The 22,199-nt window shown below is 46.7% G+C and overlaps 1 protein-coding gene across 3 annotated transcripts in view; it reads right to left on the minus strand.

Moving 5' to 3' along the window:
• Positions 1-13,955: 13,955 nt before the first annotated feature.
• ABCC5 (ATP binding cassette subfamily C member 5) overlaps positions 13,956-22,199 on the minus strand; it is a 171,674-nt gene continuing 163,430 nt past the window's right edge. For all 3 annotated transcript variants that reach the window (XM_045776643.2, XM_045776644.2, XM_045776649.2), the window contains 4 exons: positions 20,283-20,361; positions 19,169-19,282; positions 18,404-18,568; positions 13,956-15,418 (listed from right to left, as the gene is read on the minus strand). In XM_045776643.2, the coding sequence (XP_045632599.1) occupies positions 15,317-15,418; positions 18,404-18,568; positions 19,169-19,282; positions 20,283-20,361 (460 nt within the window). In that variant the 3' untranslated portion in view covers positions 13,956-15,316. The remainder of the gene's footprint in view (positions 15,419-18,403; positions 18,569-19,168; positions 19,283-20,282; positions 20,362-22,199) is intronic.

Below are 22,199 nucleotides of genomic sequence, written 5' to 3' on the forward strand. Positions count from 1 at the left end.
AGCCACCCAGGTGCCCCTCACCATTTCATATTATGACACACTTAAGAGGATGTGTCTCTGATCTTTAACTAAAGTCCAAACCCGAAATGAAAATCTGGATTCTAGATGATATACAAACTTAATCATTCAGCCCTTGCCTACCTGTCAGGCAAGCCTTATTTCCTGCCACTGCAACCCACTGCCCTCCCACCTGAGCTGCAGCCAGACTGTATGATTTGCAGTTTCTTAAAGACACCTGCTTTTCCGAGTTCATATACCATTCTCACCGTCTGAAACACCCTTCCCTTCCCTCACTACTGAACCTACCTAACCAACTTGTCCTTCAGACCAACCTCAATTGTCCTCTTTTCTAGGAGGCTGTAGGGGAGGAAAAAGTTTTCCTCAATGTCTTGGGGATCCCTAGCCAGGTCTGAGAATTATACTGACAAAGATTAACAGGAGAAAAAGCATACGAATATTTTTTACAAGACATTTATTTATTTGAGAGAGCACGTGAGCAGGGGAGGGGCAGAGGGAGAGAAGAATCTCAAGCAGGCCCCCCCACCAGTGTGGAGCCTGATGTGAGGCTCCATCTTGCAGCCTTGAGATCACGACCTGAGCCAAAATCAAGAGTCAAGGGGCACCTGGGTGGCTCAGTCATTAAGCGTCTGCCTTCGGCTCGGGGCGTGATCCCGGCGTTCTGGGATTGAGCCCCACATCAGGCTCCTCTGCTGTGAGCCTGCTTCTTCCTCTCCCACTCCCCCTGCTTGTGTTCCCTCTCTCGCTGGCTGCCTCTATCTCTGTCAAATAAATAAATAAAATCTTTAAAAAAAAATCAAGAGTCAAACACTGAACCGACTGAGCCACCCAGGTGTCCTGAAAAAGCATACAAATTTTATTTTATTTTTACATGTACGTGGGAGTCTTCACAAGAGAACAAAGACATGAAGAAGAGACCAGAGTAGGAAGGTTTTATATCTTTTAGATAAAGAAACAATAATTTGTGAAGAATTGACAGTGAGGTTCAGGTTAGGGTTAGTCCAACTAGGGCTAGGTAGTCCTTATCTTCCTTAAAGAGAAAGGTAAGGGTTAATTTAACAAAGTTTGTTTGCAGATTCCCCTGGTGCCTGGTCTCTGGTCTTTGGGCTGTTGAGAATCTGTCTCTAGGAAAGGAGGTATTTCCTGCCTTTAGGATTTACTGCTTCTTAATTGCCTTCAGCTCAAAATAATTTTTATGCCAAAGAGGCATATTTTGGGGTGACATATTCTGGTTTCCATCAAGGCCTTTCCCAGACCTCCAGTCTGATATAGATGACCTCCATTTATGCTTTTATACTGCTTTATGCTTATCACTATGATAGTACTGTATTCATCCCATAAATATTTATGAAGCACCTTTAGCATGCCAGGCGATGTACTAGGATGTATTTTGGATAACACTATCTCTTTCTTCACAGAGATTCTGCTCTACTGGGGGAGAAGGGTGTAAGTAAATAAACAGGCAATTACAACACGCTGTGAGAAGTGCTATGAGCCAAGGAACAGAAGGCTCTGTGGGAGTTTAGAAGAGGGGAAGGGGTGCCTGGATGATTCAGTCGGTTGAGTGTCTGCCTTTGCCTCCTGTAGTGATCCTGGAGTCCTGGCATCTGGCCCTGTGTCCGGCTCCCTGCTCTGTGGGGAGCCTGCTTCTCCCTCTCCCTCTGCCTGCTGCTCTCCCTGCTTGTGTGCTCTGTCTTTGTCAAATAAATAAATATTTTAATTAAAAAAAAAAGAGGGGGAAATACCACAGTTGAGGGTTGGGGAACAGGAGGCAGAGGAGAAGGCTTCCTAGAGAACCTGATGGAGGTGACCAAAAGAAGAGAAGGGCTGAAATGTTCTAGGCAGAGAGAATAGTATTTGTGATGTCTTTCAGGCGATGACTTGTTTGAGAAACTAAAATAAATTCACTTTGGCTATGTCATAGGTGTCAAGTCTGGGATTTCATTTTACCCCATTGACAAGCTAATGAGTTTTGGTTGCTGGCAGAAAACAGGGGACTCCTGGGATGCCTGGGTGGCTCAGTTGGTTAAGCGTCTGCCTTCGGCTCAGGTCATGATCCCAGAGTCCTGGAATTGAGTCCCGCTTTGGGGTTCTTGCTCCATGGGGAGCCTGCTTCTCTCTCTGCCTGCCGCTCCCTCTGCTTGTGCTTGGGCTCTCTCTCTCTCTCTGACAAAGAAATAAGTAAAATCAGAAAGAAGAAAGAAAGAAAGAAAGAAAGAAAGAAAGAAAGAAAGAAAGAAAGAAAGAAAGAAAGAAGGAAGGAAGGAAGGAAGGAAGGAAGGAAGGAAGGAAGGAAGGAAGGAAGGAAGGAAGGAAGAAAGAAAGAAAGAAAGAAAGAAAGAAAGAAAGAAAGAAAGAAAGAAAGAAAAAGAAAACAGAGACAACAGACTATTACCCACAGCACAAACAAGCAGCATGAGCATTATGTTTGCAAGGGTTCCCCCTTTTTCTCCAGCTCCCACAATGGCAATGCCATGGGCCAGATGGAGGCTTACTGATACTCTGTCACTTTGATTCCTATAAATTCAGATAATAACATCTACCTTGTCACTTTGAGGATTAAATGACTTTGTATATGTCAAGTACCCCGTTGCTGATGGTTGACACTCAGTGAATAGTAGCTATCATCATATCATTATGAGGTAATAATTAGAAACCGACGTAGAAGCCCATCCACAGGAGAAGGCTTCCTCTCGTCATCATCATTTTTATTTTATGACCATGAACAAAGGTACAAAGTGCTTATATGCGTGTATGGGAGAAAGAGATTTCCCACCAACATGCACTGAACACTTATCATATGCCAGGCTCTGTGTTGAGCATTGCACACAACAATCCTAAGGGAAAAAATCCTATTGGCATCCCATTTGACAGATGAGGAAACCAAGGCACACAAAATTTGGGTTATTAAGAGCCATACTGGGATTTCAACCAAGGTCCAAGCCCATGTGAGAGAAAGCTTCCTAGAGGAGTTTGCCTTTGAATGGAGTAACAAGCAGGAAGCCAGGCAGGATGACAGACAGGAGGCTGGACGATGGTAGGGGTGGGCGATAGAGGGTGTTGCAAGCTTCAGACAGAGGCTCTGGGGTGTATTTTTCAATACCATCAAGCAATCAGCTCGATTCTGAAACCTGGCGATAGTGTCAGATTTCCGCAGGTTAAGAGCTCAGTCCCAAAGGACTGCCCCCATGCCCCACTTCAGACGTCAGTCACAAGTTCAGGTCATTACCTGTGCTTTTGACCAACTGGCTATAGATCAGACGTTCCCCCAACTCTCTGCTCGAGTTCAATTAACTTGCTAGAGTGGCTCACAGAACTTTTAGAGAAACATTTACTTACGTTTACCAGTTTATTATAAAAGATAATACAAAGGATATAGACGGAAAGCAAGATAGAGAGGTACGCAGGGTGAGCTCCGGAAGGGCCCCCTGCATAGGAACTTCTGTGTTCATGGAACTGGGATGTGCCCCCTCCCAGCAAGTGGATGTATTCACTAACGTGGAAACTCACCAAATCTCATAGTTTGAGTTTTTATAGATTTAATCTGCAGCCTCCTCCCCTCCTTCCCAGAGGCTCGGTGGGTAGGGCTGAAAATTCCAACCCTCTAATCTCTTGGTCTTTCTGGTGACCAGCCCCATCCTGATGCTGTCCAGCACCCCCCAAATCACCTCATTAGAATAAACTCAAAAGGGCTTCTTATGAATGACAAAAGATGCTCTTGTCACTCGGAGATTCCAAGGGTTTGAGAAGCTTTTGCCAGGAACAAAACCTAAATATATTTCTTATTTTACCAGAGAAACTCTAACAGGGCTGAGGAGAGGAAGTCATAAAGCAGGTGGATTAGGCTTAGGAGAAGCTTAGGAGAGGAAGTCATAAAGCAGGTGGATTAGGCTGCTGTGTTTTCTCCACCCTATAGCCTGCATGAACTACAAACAGGTGCCAGCCTTGGGGAGGGTTTGGGGGAGAATCTCCCAGGCAAGAGAACCCCAGTCTTTCTGGGGCTTTCTGGGACCCAACTTGCTCAGTGGGTCCCAGTCTGAACTCTCTGGGCCATAGGTATGGTTCCACACAGAAAATGAGTTGTCTGTGAAAGAGCTTCAAGATTTCATAAAGTCTAGAGGAACTGGTAAGCTTGCCTGCAAAAAAGCCAGAGGCTAATTAATCCATTGAGAATTCCCATTCTAATGGGAATTCTGCCAGCTCAGTGCAGCAGCAATGATTGATATCCTACTAACTGAAATGTTGGTGTATTCCCATGTACATCTTTTAAATAACTCAAAGGAGAATGGTAAGACATGCCTTTCTTAGGGGTGTCTGGCTGGCTCAGTTGGTAGAGCATGTGACCATTGATCTTGGGTTCATGAGTTTGAGTCCCATGAGTTTGAGCCCCACGCTGGGTGTGGAGCTTACTTTAAAAAAAATTAAATATTTTTAAAAAGGACCTGCCTTTCTTAGAAGTCAAATCTATTGAGATATGATTTATATACAATAAAATTCATTGTTAGGTGTATAGTTCCATGATTTTTGACAAACAAACTTCGTTGTATAGCCATCACCAGTTATCAGACAGAACATTTCTATCACCCCAGAAAGTTCCCTTATGTCCCTCTATAGTCAATCCATAACCCTACTCTCAGACCCTAGCAACCACTTATCTGCTTTATGTCCCTGTAGTTTTGCCTTTCAAATACCTTAGAAATAGAATCATATAGTATGTCTTGGTGTTAACATGTACTTTCATTTCTGTTGGGTGAATACCCAGGAGTGCGATAGCTGTGTTTTTGGGGTTTGTGGTTTTTTTGTTTGTCTGTTTGTTTTGATTTTTTTTTTAAGATTTTATTTATTTCTTTGAATAAGAGAGTGCAAACACAAGCAGGGAGGAGAGGCAGAGGGAGAAACAGACTCCCTGCTGAGCAGGGAGCCCTATGCCAGGCTTGATTCCAGGACCCCAGGATCATGACCCAAGCTGAAGGCAGACATCCAACCGACTGAGCACACCAGGGGCCCCTGCATAGTGTAATGTTTAATTGTATAAGAGGTTGCCAAACTGTTTTCCAGTGTGGTTGTACCATTCATTCCCACCAGCAGAGTATGAGGGTTTCAGTTGCTCTGCACCTTTCCAGTACTTGGGATTGTCACGGTTTTGTTTTTAGCAATTCTAAAAGATGAGCAGTGGTATCTCATTTTGATTTTGATTTAATGTAAGTCAATCTTTTTAGAATAAACAAGCCTTGTCTGGAGACACAATGTGTCAAAACTTGGGGATCTTGGCAGTGGCTGAGCTGCGGTGGGAGAGAAGTAAAGGGAGTGATTGGTAGATAATTTGTTGAAAACAGTTGCCTTGGCTGCTGGTTTTGCCTGGTAACAGACTGGGGACAATCTTTCCCATGCTGTCGGCAGCGGCCTGCACTTCTTCCCTTTGGTCAGGAGAGGGCAGGAGAGGGCAGAAAATAAACTGCCCAGTTTGGGGCTTTTTAGGTGCCAGCATCAGTATTATTCAGGGGCAGTTATTATACTGACAGTTTTTCTCAAACGTCTTTCCCTCTGAACCTATTTAGCTGCTACAGTAGGAGGCTTGACACAAGTTAATCTTGTGAAATGATTCAATGCCAACCTTTAAGTGACCTTGTAAAATCCTTTCCTGCCAGAGCATAACTAACCTAAGAACTGAGCTACTCGTGTAGAATCCTCATTAAGTCTCCTCCCTAATGTCCCTGCACAGAGCCTGTATTAGGGGGACCCATGAGTAGCTGAGTTGGGGAAAACCCTGTTCTTCTTCTATAACTTTGAGGGAGCTGAGACTGAGGAAGGACTTTGTGGGGGACAGGTCTCCAGATCCTCCCCCCCCACCCCAGGACCTAGGCTGGAGCAACTCAGATGGGGCACTGCACAGATCTTCTGGGGCTGGGGCTGCCAAGTGTCCCAAATGTATTGTAGCCTGAGTCCTAGGCTCCCCTCCGGCAGTCGGAACCAAAAGGTCCCCAGGTGGGTGGCAAACATGAGGAAGAGCCCCATCCAAGCCTGCTGGGCCCTGGGGCATACTCAATGCCCTGGAAGCAGAGGGAAAGGTTAGATGGTGGCAGCTGTCTCTGTGCCTGTCTCAGCACACACCCCCTACCTACCACGCATAATCCAATGCTTTGTCTGGTATCTGCAGAGAATGGCAGGAAAGCCTCGTGGACCAGGAAGTTTCCATCCTTGGCCAAAAAGTGGCCTGGGTTGAACTGTTGGGCGGTCTCCCATCACTCAGGATCGAAAAGCACAGAGGCCAGGTTGGGCAAGACCATGGTACCCTGCAAAGAGAAGCTGGTGTGGCTCCAGGAGTCTCAGCTGACCAAGCACCTAGCCCTGACAGTGGGCTAAAGTGAGTTCTGAGAACACCCAGTGTGCTGGTGACAGTGGCCCAGGGGCAGGTGGCCTCCAGAAGATTCAGCAGGCGGCTCACCCTGGGCTCCTTTTGTCTAGGCTCACATCAGCGAAGTTGCTGAGCATTACACTTTCCTGGCTAAGGGCCACCCACATTCATCCTGAAGACTCCCAGCCCAGGTCTGGAGACACAGCTGCTGCCACTCATGGAGAAGGCCAGCAGCTGATAGGCATGACTGAAGAGGACCAGGTTCTGCACAGGGCAACAAATATGGCGGGGTGGGGGGGTTGAGGCAGAAGAAACGGAATGACAGAGAAAGACTGAGTGATGAGGCAGAGAGAAGGGGAGAAGACAAAAACCTTCCCTCTTTAGGACTGGGGGTAGGAGAACTTGAACTCTAACCAGCCCTAGCCCCAACCCTAACCCTCTTTAGGACTGGGGAGAGGAGAACTTGAACCCCAGCCCTAGCCCTCACTCTAACCTCAAAGAAGTCAGAGATTAGACAGAGAATCAGCCTGATTAGGTGGGAGCAGAAAGGAGCCAAAGGCCCCTACAGTGTGGGGGCTCCTTACCATGTGGCCTCGCGCTAAAAGAAAGTCAAAGTGGAGCCAGGATGGGGTTGGTTCTGGACCCAGGACACTCAGCTCCAGGGGTTCTGAGGAAGGCTTCATACCTCATGCCTCATTTAACAAACACCACAGAATTAAATCAGTCACTCCTGTGGGGACGAGAGGACTGGCAACAGGATTTTTGGTTTCAAGAAAGGTATCTTGAAATTGAAAACAAACAAACAAAAAACTCGGCAAGGTTTGAAGCCTGCGTCCTAAACAGAAGCAAATGAAGAAAGCAGACAGTCAGCCGATGTAAATACTTTCAGAAGGCACTTTCCTTTCCTTTCTTTTTGTTTCTTAAGTTTTATTTTTTTAAGTAATCAATGTGGGGCTTGAACTTACAACCCTGAGATCAAGAATCCCATATTCTACTAACTGAGCCAGCCAGGTGCCCTTTCTTTTCTTTATTTTTTAGTTGCACTACTGCAGGCTTACAGAGGGGCGTGATCTGGACCCACAGTCACCCAGAGCTGGTCACTCCATGGCTTTAAGCGGAGGGCTTGGGAGGCACATGTCCTTGCTGCTGCCTGCGTAAGCTGTAGATTTCCTAATTACAGTCCTGGGAGTTTCCCCCCGTTTTCCCTACCTGGGATGAAGAAACCTCTGCATTACAACATCGATTAATAATCATCTTCAGATGCAGAGGGCCTTGAGGAAGATGCTCTTTTCCCTCCAGAATTATTTATTTCCTGTTCTGGGTGACATTCTGGATTCCTTGCAAGGTGACTGACTGGTCTTAGTGCATGGAACAGCCTCAGAGGATAGCCTATCCAGTACACAAACAGGGCAACCCCGCCTCTTCCCCAAGTTACAGAGCCATCTGCCAGCTGGGTGCCCCCTGGGGACTCTATGCCAGCCTCTTCCCAGGAAACGGCAGTTTGGAGCTCACAAATAGAATGAGAAGACAGGTTTGAAGTGCCATCACTGTGCTAGGGATCGTTGCTGTTGTTGTTCTAACTCGACTTGATGGAATGTTTAGGAACAGTTTACCTGGAACATTTCCTGACCTGCTGGCGAGCTTTGAGTCCTCTTTCAGGAAACATCTCCCACCCAACTTGCAATAACTCAGTATTGATTCCAGTCTATTAATGGCCCCCTGGAGCTCTTATCACAGAACAATTCCTAGGATCAAATTGACAGAAATGCGCTCTTAATAAGGAAGTTTTCTGATCCCAAATGGCATAAAACAGAACTGAACTCTGATTCCCTCCTTTCTTTCTTTCTTTCTTTTTTTTTTTTTTTATTTATTTGACAGAGAGAGGGAGACAGTGAGAGAGGGAACACAAGGGGGGGGGGGAATGAGAGAGGGAGAAGCAGGTTTCCTGCCAAGCAGGGAGCCCAACACAGGGCTTGATCCCAGGACCCCTGGCATCATGGCCTGAGCTAAAATCAAGAGTCAAACACTCAACCAACTGAGCCACCCAGCTGCCCCTTTTTTAACTTGACCTAATTTGACACAGCTTTTAGACCCTCAGGGCTCAGGGCCTCCTGCTGTGCCAGCAGACCGAGGAGCTGATGACAAGGTCGTGGTCTTATAGTTACTTCCTAGAAGACATTTGCCAAACCTATAAACTTGCTGGCTCAGCCCTCGTCAGGCTCCTTTCAGCCTCTGCCTGGGAGTCTTAGCGACTACATGGGTCGGCTCAGTAAGGGATGGGGGGCAGCCCCTGGAGTGGTGTTGTCTCCCCTCAAGATACACTACTCCTACTCAGTATGACGAAAGCCGACCTCATGTTTCCTGCTGTCCTCTGTCCAAGCACTAAACAGCCTCCCCGGAGGTCTCACCAGCATTCCAGTCACTGTCCTCCACCCACCTCCAAGCTCGGGTCAGGCTCAGACACTTCACTGGCCTCAGGTCCCCATGTTTGTCTGTAGTCAATTTCTGGAGCCTTTGCTTTGTTTCAATTGTCCAAGAGCCAGACTGCTGGGTCTAGATCCTGGCTCTTCTCTTACCAGGTGAGTGACCCCTGGCAAGTCATTCAGCCTCCACTTGCCTCAGTTTTCTCATTTGGGCAACTGAGAAAGCCACCTGCTCCACAGAACACTATACCCGTACCAGGGCCGGCGGGAGGTAGATGGTGAGCTCAAGCTGAGTAAATTGAGGGTAGTTTAATAAAGACATAGTTTACAAAGGTGTGTGTGGGCAATGATTAGGGGAACCACAAAGCATAGTGCAGTGCTCAAGGTTAGCCGTGGTGGGGAGCCTCTTCCACTCAAGGCTTAAAGAGTCAGGGAACATTGTTTAATGCGTACGGAGTTTCAGTTTGGGCAGATAGGAAAGTTCTGGAGATTGTTGCTGGTGATGGTTGCACAACAATGTGAATGTACTTAATGCCACTTGAACTGTACCCATGAAAATAGTTAAAATGGTCAATTTTATGTTGTGTATATTTTACTACATTTTTTTTACAAAGTCAAAGGGCAGGGATGTTGGAAGAACCTGGAGCCCCTCGCTGGGTGGAGAGGGTCACGGGCAAGAGCTCTGGCCTTTGGTAGTGGGATGCAGCTGGTTTATGGCAATTCTGCAGGGATGAAGACCCCATCCTCCCTCTCCTTCACTCTCTGATCTCTGTCAGTGCCTCCTACTGGTCTAATCCAATTAGCAGCTGGAGGGTAAGAGATGCTGTAGAGAATGTAAAATGGTGGGGCTCCTTTGGAAGCAGGTCCTCAAATGATTAATTATAGAGTTAACATATGACCCAGCAATTCCACTGCTAGGTATACACTGGAAGGAAATGAGAATATGTGTTCACTCAGAAACTTGTACACATATGTTTATAGCAGCATTATTCATAACGTCCAAAAAGTGGAAACAACACAAGTGTCTATCAACTGATGAATGTCCAAATAAAATGTGGTGTAATCATGTAGTGGAATGTTATTTGGCAACAACAAAGAAGGAGATACTGGTATATGCTCTGACATGGACGAACCTGAACACATTATGCTAAGTGACGAAGCCAAACACGAAGAACATATTGCATGATTCCATTTATAGGCAAATCTATGGAGGCAGGAAGTAAATCAGTGGTTGCCTAGGACTGGGGAGAAGGGGGGGATTAGACAACATTCCACGGAAGTACTGTGGGTAATGTTCCATGCTTGCAACAGTATTTGTGACTGCTGCCATTCCCACAAAACTGCTTCCTGTTGGTTAGAAGTTGCCTTCCTCTCTCCTACAGATCACGTTCCCCCTTCCTCATAACATTGTTTCAGAAAAGTCACCCCTCCAAGAGCTTCCCTAGTCAACCCCACCAATCCCTCACCACTTCCTCCCAACATGCCAGCCGTCTCCCACAGTGGTCCTTGCCTTATTCCGGGTTGATTCCTTGGCTCTGTTGTCTACGTTTCGCGTCTACGCCATCTTTTCCACAATATGACAAGCTCCTACAGGCTGGCACCAGGCCTGCCTTTTTTTGGGTTTCTCCAGCTGTGTCACTCAATTGCTCAGAGTCCTGCGTTGCTGTTGAGTGATGCGGGCTCACTGACAGAAGGACTTGGTGGCTCGCAGGATCCAGTCCCACAGTGCACACCCTTCCTCTGTGTGAGCACACCAGTGGCCCGCTTACCAGAGCTTCTACGTAGGGCTCCCTGTTTTCTCTTTTTAACTCTAGGCTAAGGATGGACAAAACTCAGACCCCTTTCTCTGGGTCCTCTAGGAACAACTCAAATCAATAAGATGTCTTGGCTAAGCACCTTCCCTGCATGAGGTCATTTTCACATCAAATTTCTAAACCAGGCCTCTCTACGATACTGTGAAGAAAGTCATTGCTTCCACTTGACGGATGAAGAAAGCGAGGCTCAGAAGGGTGAGCTCATCTGTTTATTAATCCAGGTCTTCTGTCTCCACATTGAGTTTTCTCATTCCACAGCTGCCTCCCAGCTGGGACAGGCCAGCATACTCAAAAAGAAGTTTGCTAAAGGCTAAGAGAAAACAGGTGTGAGACATTCACAGTCTTGCTTCCAGAGGTTCTGATGAAGCCGTAGAGGCCTCCTGCGCAAGGCCTTACCCGGCCCCGGGAGTCCCTTTGCATCCTACCTGATGCTGCACCCAGAAACCCCTTCTACGGAGCGGAGATGCCCTTTCCTCCCCTCCTCCCTTCTCTACCCCCAGGTCACCATCCAGACCCCCTTCTGTGGCCCTTGGAGAAACAGTCGATAAGGACTGCATATCACAGCCTCGGCCCTGGGGAGCTGTGCCCCAGGTGGGAGCCATTTCCCTTAACCACCTGCCCCCCACTGTAGATCGCTCAACTCCCCCCAATAGATGGGCTCCAAGGGTTTTTCCCACCTCGAGATCTACCCAAATCCAGTGCCAAATCCAAGTTCAGTGCCTGAAGGGTGTTCCATCCCAGCCCCCACATCTCCATCCACTACGAACGGGAGAGAAGTATCAGGAGACATAAAAGCCACTAGATAGAAGAAATGAGAGATGAGGCAGGAGAGGTTCCAAAACTTATCTCCATACACTTGAACAAAGAGGGGCTTTTCTTTCTTATGTCTGTGTTTAACTTGCACCGTGTGCCCTGTGCCTCCTGGGAGTGACTGGAAACAAATACTGGTGACCTGACTGCCTCTGGACGGCAAATTCAAGTTCCCAAGGGACTGTAGCTCTTACTAAAGAGGATTGGGAAACCCAGGGATCCCTAACCAAGGGAGGGCTTGTAGACTCAGACACCATATCCAGGCAACTGGGGCAAGGGCCAGCGCTAGATGGCACTGTTTTAGCACATTTTATTATTAATTGTGCCTTTCTCACTCTTGCAAGCGTCCCAGTTTGACTGCTCCCCATAAACACTCTACAACTGCTGACTCTAGTCTCCAGGCTTTGAGAAGGGGAAATGATGATGTGACATCTGACAGTCTGCAATGAACTTGGCCTCCAGAATTCTGCCGAGTGTTCAGTGGGGTTCCCACAGGGAGCTGCTTTCTTTCGGCCTCCACTTTGAAGGGGGGAGGGGCAGCATGATTCAAGACTCAGCTGAGTAGCATGATACTTAGGAAGCACCTAATATACGTAAAACATAGTATTCAAGCCAGGAATGATAAGGTATACAAAAATAAGATGATTTAATGCCTTTAAAGGAGTTTATATTCATTTGATCAGTTACAACATGCATAGAAAAAGGAAATCAAGACAGAAAAAAGTAAAAATAACAAAAAAATAGGAAGCAAAGGGTTGTAGGAACCTAGAGGAACCTGAAGAGAAAGGCTTGTAGAGGAGATAATAGTTGACTTGAGTTTAAAAAAACATGGCTTGCTTATTTATTTATTTACTTACTTAAAGTGTGCTCTATGCCCAATGTGGGGGTGAACTCATGACCCCAAGGTCAAGTCACACACTCTACTGACTGAGCCAGCCAGGCGCCCCCCAAAACATGGCTTTTTTAAACAAGAGAGGATTGGGGCACCTGGGTGGTGCAGTCAGTTAGGCATCTATTAGTTTCAGCCCAGGTCATGATCTCAAGGTTCTGAGATCAAGCCCTGCATCCGGCTCTACTTGGTGCCTGCTTATAATTCTCTCTTTCCCTCTGCCCCTCCCCTGCTCTCACACAAACAAACAAACAAGAGAGAATCAAGGGATTCCAGGCTAATAGCAAAGACTTACAGGTGTGAAAATAGTAGCCTATTTTTAGGAATACTGAGTGGAAATGGAGGATTGGAGCCAGAGAATGGACACCCTAAATGCCAAGCTAAAGAACATGGGCCCCTTTCCAGGCAGCTGTCCCCTGAAGATTTTTGGTGGAAAGCATTTGGCCAGCTTACATTTTTGGCCAGCATTCCAACAGTGGTTTATACAATGCATTTATACAATGGTCTGGAGAAGGACGCTGAGGCAGGGACACTGGTTATGAGCTGCAGCTACAATATGAAAAAAAGAAGGGAGGTGGGCCTTCACTAGGGCAGAGAGAGAGAGAACTGAAACAATTCAAGGCTTCTAGCCTGGAAGACTAAGGAGGCCACGGGACTGCTCACTAAGGAAAGGAGCTCTGTTAGACTTTCGAGAGGCTGTCTGAGGCACCTGGAAGATGCCAGGAGAGGCGTTCAGCACTTAGGAGACAGGCCAAGCCCACAGCTGATTTGTCACTGTGCCTGCAGGAGTGAAAGATCCACGCGGGAGAGAAAAGGCCAGGAGCAGAAGGCAGGAAATACCTCCGTTTAAGGGGCAAAGCAGGGTGAGAGAGGTAAGGGAGACCGAGAGATAGGACCCTGTTACCTTCTTGGAAGGTAAACCTGGGAATCAAAAAAAGCAGCTGTTTACCTTAGTGCTATCCAACAGAACATTCTGCAATGATGCAAATGTTCCATTCCTGCACCACCCAGGACGGTAGCCACAGGTCACATGTGCCCACCAGGCACGTGGCATGTGACAAGAAGGAACTGAACTTTAAGTTTAGAGCCAGCCCCTTGAATTCTTAAGACGGTAGTTCACAAAAATGGCTAGGTTTAAGATACGATTTCTGCCGATGGTGGGCAGAACCAATACAAATAGCTTAAAAGCTTTCTTGGCTGCATTCAACACAATATATTGAGAAACTTTAGAACGATTGCCTTTGGAATGGTACTTAAGTCTCAATGAGTTCATCTGAATGAATTGGCTGAAAGGGCAACTGCATTGTTTGAATTGCTGAGAATTCTTAACAACCTGCTCATGTGAACTATATTTCACAATTGCCCGCCTCCCCACAACCACTCACCCTTCCCACCCCGCCTCTTATGAGCAGTACGGGGGCTTTGTCCAGTGACCGTTCCCAGGAACACAGGCTGAAGGGACTAAAGCCCACCACGAGGACTCCAGGCACGCTGGGCCCCACCCCCCTTGCCACCAATCAGCTCTGTCACTGGTCTTACCAGCATGTAAGTCTGTCATTGGATCTTCAGAGCCAAGGCTCTTGTACCCCAAAGCCATTCACAGAGACACCTTGCTCCCTTCCCAGAGTACAGTTTTATACACCAAGAATTTTACAAAATCCAAAATAATTTTATTCACTTTTTCAGATTTTTGCTTCCACGAGGTGTTCAGCAAACATGCTAAGGCGACAGAATGTCTAGTTGGTCACGACATGCAACGCTGACCATTCCGTTGATGACAGCAGCGACCACGCCCACCTGAGCTACTGGTCCCACAGCACAAAGGGGGTTTGCGGGAACACACGGAACCACACAGCAATCAGCAACCTGAGGTAGGTCTCTTTACAGTACAAAAAACTTCTACACCAGTGTGAGACACTGATTAGCAAGAGCTGCTTAAAGTCGCAGACTTTGGAGAGAGACAGACTGTGTGACAACGGCAATGAGAGAGAACAGACCCACAAACTCCTGAACCCTGTCACTGAACCGTGGAGGCGTGGGACCAGGCAAATGACAAAGTACCACTGACGAAAGCAGCAGCTGGCCCCGGGGTGTGGGGCCAGCAGGTGTAGGAGCTGGACAGCTCTGTGCAGTGGCCAGCGTTTAGGAACCTGAGGCAGTGGGACACTCTGTGAATAGACTTGATTCTGGTTAAGAAACAACAGCAAAAAGAGGAAGGCAGGAAAGAGACTCCCCCATCCGAGGAATGTTCTTCTGTGATTCTCATTCCTGACGGAGGGAGTGAAAAGGGGGCTGGGGCTGTGCCCCACTGCTCTCCTGACAGAAACAGTGAATGACAACAGGACAGAAAGCAGGAGCCCTGAGAATTCACGGCGCTCTGCATGGCCTCTGGCGGCCCCCTCCACGCTGTCCCCCAGGTGTGGCTGTGAGAAGGCGCAGAGAGGGCCGCCGGAGGGCCCGCTCTTGCCACACATCTTTCTTTTGGACATCCAGAGAACCCGGCACCGTGAAACCACCAGCCGAAGAAGAACAGTATGCTACCCTCCCTACGATCTAATAGCAAAATCAGATCTCTAGTACAGCAAACTGTACAAAAATGATAGAAAGGAATTTGCACTGTTATCAGGACAGTGCTTATTTTAATATAAAATAAACGGCTTACATTTTCACTGTAAATATAGGCTATGTACAGAATTATATATAGATATAGCTACACGTATAAAGCTTCATTATAGGCCTCTGATACATTTATAATAACGGTTCCCTGAACCTTTTAGAGTGCAATTAAGAACAAAAACTAAATTTTGTTTACATGAATATGGAATAAATACAATAATCAAAATATGACTCTCCCTAAAATTGAAACACACAAGCCAATCCTGAACTGCTGTGCGAAAGATAAAATTGGGAAAGGCAAGGTTTCGGCAGGAGGACGCGATGAAGGGCCCGCCCTAGGCAGGGAATGGCAATGCTCCAAGGAAAAGAGACGGTGGGTGGCGGGGAGGAGTTAGCCCTTGACAGCGACCTTGTTCTCCACAGCGGCAAACATGGCATAGAACCGGGAGCTGTCATTGGACAGAAGGACTGATGGGGTGTCGAACTCCACCACCTGCAAAGGAAGGAGACACGTCATGTGGGGTCATCCAGAGGACCAATGCCAGGAAGGGGGCAAACCCCAAAGCCCCCTCAGGTTGGAATTGCAGTGACAATGCCATGAGTCCTGCCATGCCTAAATGGGTTCCACTTTTGGGTTTTTGTTTCTTCCAACCAGGGTGAGGGAAATGTTAGGGACAAAGACTTCCAGACCTCCTTCACATAATCTCAGGGGGAAAAAAATTGCAGCTCAAGTCGAGGGCATAGTAGGCAAATGTCATCTTGTTGTACAAACTGATCCTAACCTATACATGGAAAGAGGACAGCTCAAAATACCCAGTTGGCAGAATTAAAAAGGAAGGAAGGGATCCATTCCTGTGATAGACTTCTGTGCAGCCACTGAAAGTCCTACTGCAGCAAAAAGCTGAACGATATGCTGGCAGAACCTGCCCTCCACAATAGAGGCAGAAAACGTCACCTACGCTCTTTCCCACCCTTTCCTGTTATAGGACCAAGGCATGGGCCACAGCCTTGACCGAGGAGAAGTCTCTGGGGTGCTTCTAGGAAAGGCTGTTCTGCCCGGTAGATGTAAGCAGAGGACAAAGTACGCTTCCCCAGGCCTGCCTGCGTGAGGCTATGACGGGGGTGCCAGCGCAGACATCCTGCACCATGATGGGCAGGGAGGGTGAGTACTGGCTAGAAGCTGCTGAAGAACCAACCCTCTGGCCTCCCGCCACCGGCTGCCAGACTCTTACTGTCCAAGCCTCTTGCATTCTGGTATTGTGTGTCTGCGTCAGAGCACATCCTATCCACTAGAGTCTGTGTGTACAGATGCATGAAAAATGCTGGCAGGGGGCAAATGAATGTATTAATGATGCTTATCCCTGGGAGGTAAATGACTTGTTTTTCCCTTTATGCTTTTTTCATGTTTTTCAGGCTTTCCTAAAATTACAAGGAAATTTTAATTTACAAGAAACAAAACCGAAGGGAAGGGAAGGATAGAGTTCCTCATAAAGAGCCAATCGATCCCCATTCCAAAACATTGAGCCACTCATGGAAACAAAGTGGTCTAGGGGCGCCTGGGTGGCTCAGTCGTTGGGTGTCTTGCCTTCGGCTCGGGTCATGATCCCAGGGTCCTGGGATCGAGCCCCACATCAGGCTCCCTGCTTGGTGGGAAGCCTGCTTCTCCCTCTCACACTCCTCTTGCTTGTGTTCCCTCTTTTGCTGTCTCTGTGTCAAATAAATAAATAAAATCTTAAAAAAAAAAAAAAGAAAAGAAAAGAAACAAAGTAGTCTAGATGTATGTCTTTAAGAAAGAATTTCCCAGAAGGTGTTCTTGGTCCCCTCAGCTTTATTTTATGATATTCTTTTTTTTTTTAAGATTTTATTTATTTATTTGACACAGAGAGAGAGACAGCCAGCGAGAGAGGGAACACAAGCAGGGGGAGTGGGAGAGGAAGAAGCAGGCTCCCAGTGGAGAAGCCTGATGTGGGGCTCGATCCCAGAATGCCGGGATCACACCCTAAGCTGAAGGCAGACGCTTAATGACTGAGCCACCCAGGCGCCCTATTTTAATGATATTCTTCTACGTAATACCTATGTAAAGAGTAGTAGCTCTGTGTATCGAATGTGTAATAGAATCTCAGTATACATTTAGGATAATGCAAACAAAAACAGTAACAAAAACCACTAATGTTAACATAATTGCAAGATGAGCAGAAAAATCATTAACTCCTGTGTTCTCTCAAACTCAGCTCTGAAGCACAGCCTACATCTGTTGTAGTAAATGTTTTCCTTGGGACTTCTCCACAAATAGAGGGACGGGGGTCTGGCTGCATGAAGTGCTGGCTTTGGCATCGCCGGCCTAGCCCAGCTCCAGCTCACTCCCTTCCTGTGGACTGGAGATAGTTTAAGTTCCCTGAGCCCATCTGCTCTTCTGGAAGGCAGGGTTCACACCTCTGCATCTTTCTCGGTGGTTGTGATGACTAATTACATGTTGAGAGACTGTAGTAAAGCCCTTAGCACGGTGCCTGACATACAGTAAGCATTCAGTGAAAGTGGCTTTTATGGGGGCCATTATTAGTACTCACACAAGACAAGTTACACATTGCAACTGGCTCGTTATTTCTGCCAAACCATTAATTTACTGCCATCCCAGGTGCACACAAAGGAGATATCTGTCCAACATAAATTTACTTAACATCTTAAGTGACGTACTTAACATCTTAAGTGATGTACTTAACATCTACCATGTGCAAAGAACGTAGCATGGAGCCCCTGCCAGGGACCCAAAGATGAACAAGGCATGACCCCTGCCCTTACAGAGTTTACAGTCTGATGGGGAGAGAGGGCCTTAGCCAGTTACCATCAGAGGAGGCAGAAGAGCCACACGAGAGCTACACAGAAAGTTTCAGGCAGCAGAGGCCATCAGGGCATGTAAACTGTGTCTTTCAGAGGGACAGGCAGGCTGCAAGCAGACAGATGTGGGGATGTGGCCAAGGGAACGAGAAGAAAAGGCATTGGAGGTACATGGAACTGAGTGAGGAAAGACACAGAGGGGAGCCAGTTTGGGGAAGCAAGATTGTTTATGGCCACCGGCACCTGCAAGGAGTGAGTGGGAAATGAAGGCGGCTGGACTGGGCCAGATGGTAGGAAGGCTTAGAATAGCAGGTGGCTGGTCTCACTATGCCTTGGGCAATTCTTGTATATGAGTTAATTAGTAAGTACACGAGCTCTCTGACCTAAGTCGAAGTGTCACTTTTACAGGCAACAAAAAACCAGGTACTAAAGCAAAATGAGAACCGGTAAGAGTATTCCTACTCAGTCTCCGGCTTGGGAGGGCTGTATCCCTCCCGGCGGCCGCCAGATTAGAGTTGTTCAGGCTGCTTATCTGAAAGCTAAGGATCGCATGAAGATGGCAATCAGCCCAATCCTGCCAGGGGCCAGTTTTCCTCCCAGACGAGGCCACTTGCCAAGCCATGGTCCCTCCGGGGCTCGGTACCTGTCCCTGGGCCAGCACCATAATCCTATCAGAGCCTAGGACTGTATGTAGGCGATGGGCAATCGTCAGCATGGTGCAGTCAGCAAAGGCTTCTCGGATGGTCTCTTGGATTAGTAAGTCTGTCTCCGTGTCCATGGCAGCTGTGGCTTCATCTAGAATCAAAATCTGCCACAAAAGAGGAGAAAGAGAGATCCCACCAATCCCCTACACATTCTTCTTAATCTAGGTTTCACTAAAATGTATTTCATTATTTACATTTTACACCATAAACTGTTTTTCCTAAGTAGGGACACACATATGTAAAGGGCCATTTTGCTTAGAACTGACACAGCTTCAAACCCACGTGTCTGCCTTCATTTCCACAAACAAAAGGATATACATGTCATACTGATGAACAACATGGTTGCCCCTGCTTGCTCTACGACCCTGAGCATGAATAGTAATCTTTCTGGATCTTCCTTTTCCAGTTACAAAACAAGGGGACTAGATTTGATAGCCTGGAGGTCTCGAAGTCTATGGTTTCCAACAGTACTACAACTACTCACTGGCCAGAAACAGAAGTCACCCTTGGAAATTAAAGGCTCAGGGAAGTCTGAAGGCTCAAAAACACCTGTATACCCAGATCGTGTCAAGGTGAATTTAGAAACATCTCTGCGGATGCTCCTAAAAAGCTCCAGTGGGCTTGGAGCCAGGAATGCCTTTGGGCCACATGACACAGGGCAAGGCCGCTCTTCCCCTTCCCTGCCGCTCCGCAGACCGCCTTACCTTACAGTGACGGAGCAGGGCTCTGGCTATGCACAGGAGCTGCCGCTCCCCCACCGAGAAGTTATCCCCATTCTCCATCACTTCAGATTCAAGTTTCAGAGGTAGCTGAGCAATCTAGGGAGAGAGGAAGCAGAGACTAGAAGAGCCAAAAAGCAAATTTTAGGGCGGGGGGGAAGGGAACTAAATTTTGTCCAGAATCCAGTGGCAGAAATAAATTATTCTGAAACAGATGCCACAATTACTAGCCAAGAATCTGGCTCATCTAGAAAGAAGGTAAGGGGTGATGATCACATGTACTAGGACCCTCATTTTCTAGGACATTCCATGTTTCAAATACCCTATTCTGTTAGTCTCGTACCATTAAAAGGTCTTAGAAATTCCAGTATTTTCATATCCCCAAATCCTGTGAGATCGTGGCCCTAATTTTTGGTTCTGAAAATATGGACATGCCATAGGAGATGCGGAAGGTGAGCTCACTCTTTCTGATTTCTAAGGCTATAGGTTCATGGCTGTCAAACTTGCCTTTATAATAAGCTATGAGCCTATCCTTGTAGGTATTGGTTTGAGAAAGCCCAATATCAAAATGATAAAGGCCGAGCTGACCCAGCTGAATCCGGGCAGGGGATCCTGAGCTCGACTCAGCTCAGGGGCATGAGAGATCCTACTCCCGGTCAGAGGTATCAGTCTGTCGACCGTGGCCTCGGGAGGGTACGTGCTGAGTTATCCCAAGAGGCCAATGACCCCATATGCAGGCTGCATGCTTTCTGCAGACTCAATACATATCCACATGCTACAAAAGCATGTCATACCGTTACGATGAATAAAACAGAAATTAATTTAAAAGCATTACGGAATTCTGATTGTCATTAATATCTTGGTTAATCAATGGATAGCAAAAGGGCAATATGGCCATGGTTGAGAGATATCAACTTTTATGCCCTTTCTGAAATGCCTGGGAAGCCTTATCTAAAGTGACCCTACACAGATATCCTGGAAATAAAGGGACAGGTCAGGTTGGACAGAGGCAGCTGGAGCAGGCTGGGGAGTGACCACAGCATCATTATGTTTCCACCCTTGAAATTCCAGCAAGGCCCTCCCTCGGGGCTTTACTTACACATTCTTTCATGTGTGTCCTTTCTAGGGCATCCCAGATCTGGTCTTCAGTGTACTGGTTGAAGGGATCCAAATTTGACCTAGAGAGAGGCACAGGAGGATTTCTCAGTGATCCAACATCTCAGTGACCCTACTGCAAAGGCTGTCTGTGGTAAGAGTTTAAACACACATGGGAAAAGGAGGGGTCAAACTCCTCAAGGTCACAGATGACTTGCTCCCCAAGCAGCGTTAGGGAACAGTTAGAAGTGCTGCTGCCTCAGCCAAGGAAACAGTCAGAAAAACTAAGAGTCAGCCCACGGAATGGGAGAATATATTTGCAAATGACACTACAGATAAAGGACTGGTATCCAAGATCTACAAAGAACTTCTCAAACTCAATACACGAGAAACAAACAAATCAAAAAATGGGCAGAAGATATGAACAGACACTTTTCCAATGAAGACATACAAATGGCTAACAGACACATGAAAAAATGTTCAAAATCATTAGCCATCAAGGAAATTCAAATCAAAACCACACTGAGATACCACCTCACACCAGTTAGAATGGCAAAAATAGACAAGGCAAGAGACAACAATTGTTGGAGATGTGGAGAAAGGGGATCCCTCCTACATTGTTGGTGGGAATGCAAGTTGGTACAGCCACTCTGGAAAACAGTGTGGAGGTCCCTTAAAAAGTTAAAAATAGAGCTACCCTATGATCCAGTCATTGCATTACTGGGTGTTTACCCCAAAGATACAGACGTAGTGAAGAGAAGGGCCATATGCACCCCAATGTTCATAGCAGCAATGTCCACAATAGCTAAATCGTGGAAGGAGCCCAGATGCCCTTCAACAGATGACTGGATTAAGAAGTTGTGGTCCATATATACAATGGAATATTACTCAGCTATCAGAAAGAACGAGTTCTCAACATTTGCTACAACATGGACGGCACTGGAGGAGATAATGCTAAGTGAAATAAGTCAAGCAGAGAAAGACAACTATCATATGATTTCTCTCATCTATGGAACATAAGAACTAGGATGATCGGTAGGAGAAGAAAGGGATAAAGAAAGGGGGGGTAATCAGAAGGGGGAATGAAACATGAGAGACTATGGACTATGAGAAACAAACTGAGGGCCTCAGAGGGGGGGGGGTGGGAGAATGGGATAGGCTGGTGATGGGTAGTAAGGAGGGCACGTATTGCATGGTGCACTGGGTGTTATACACAACTAATGAATCATCGAGCCTTACATCGGAAACCGGGGATGTACTGTATGGTGACTAACATAATATAATAAAAAATCATTAAAAAAAAAAAAAAGAAGAAGTGCTGCTGCCTGCCTATCACAGGAATGTATCTGAGAACAGTCTGGGCCTCTCCGTCTTCCTTATAACACTTCATTTATTTTAACCCGTATTATTTTTATTATGTAAATACAGGTTAGTTACAGAAAAATTAAGAAATACAGATATGTGACACATAAAACCAAAACTAATGATGTTTTAATCACCTCTGATCAGACCCTTGGAAGCAAACACTGTTACCATTTTGGCATATACATGTTGGAATATATCTCTCTGTGTGTATACAATCTTAGAAAAATAGCCTCTTTCTTCCTGATGCACTGCAGGTGAGAGCCTGTCAGTGAGCAAGGACTCGAGGGTGGCTGGTTGACCAGGAGGAGGAGCTAATCCAGCAGAGAAAAAGGAGAGCATGAAGAGCAACTCAAGAGGAAGGAATTTACTGGTACAGAAAACCAGTTTGGGGACTATACTTGCTTACTGTACCAATAGTAGCTATCTCGAGAACATCAAGGATGATACCAAAAGAATAGGTCTAGGCATTTCTGGAAATGTTAAAGACAGGGGAAACAGCTTTTTGTCATGGAGGATGAAGGTGGAGAGGTGGCTGTGGAACAGATAATTGGTGGAA

The sequence above is a fragment of the Ursus americanus genome, chromosome 4 (assembly GCF_024610735.1).
Source record: "Ursus americanus isolate L20-20 chromosome 4, mUrsAme1.1.p, whole genome shotgun sequence".
Taxonomy (NCBI): domain Eukaryota; kingdom Metazoa; phylum Chordata; class Mammalia; order Carnivora; family Ursidae; genus Ursus; species Ursus americanus.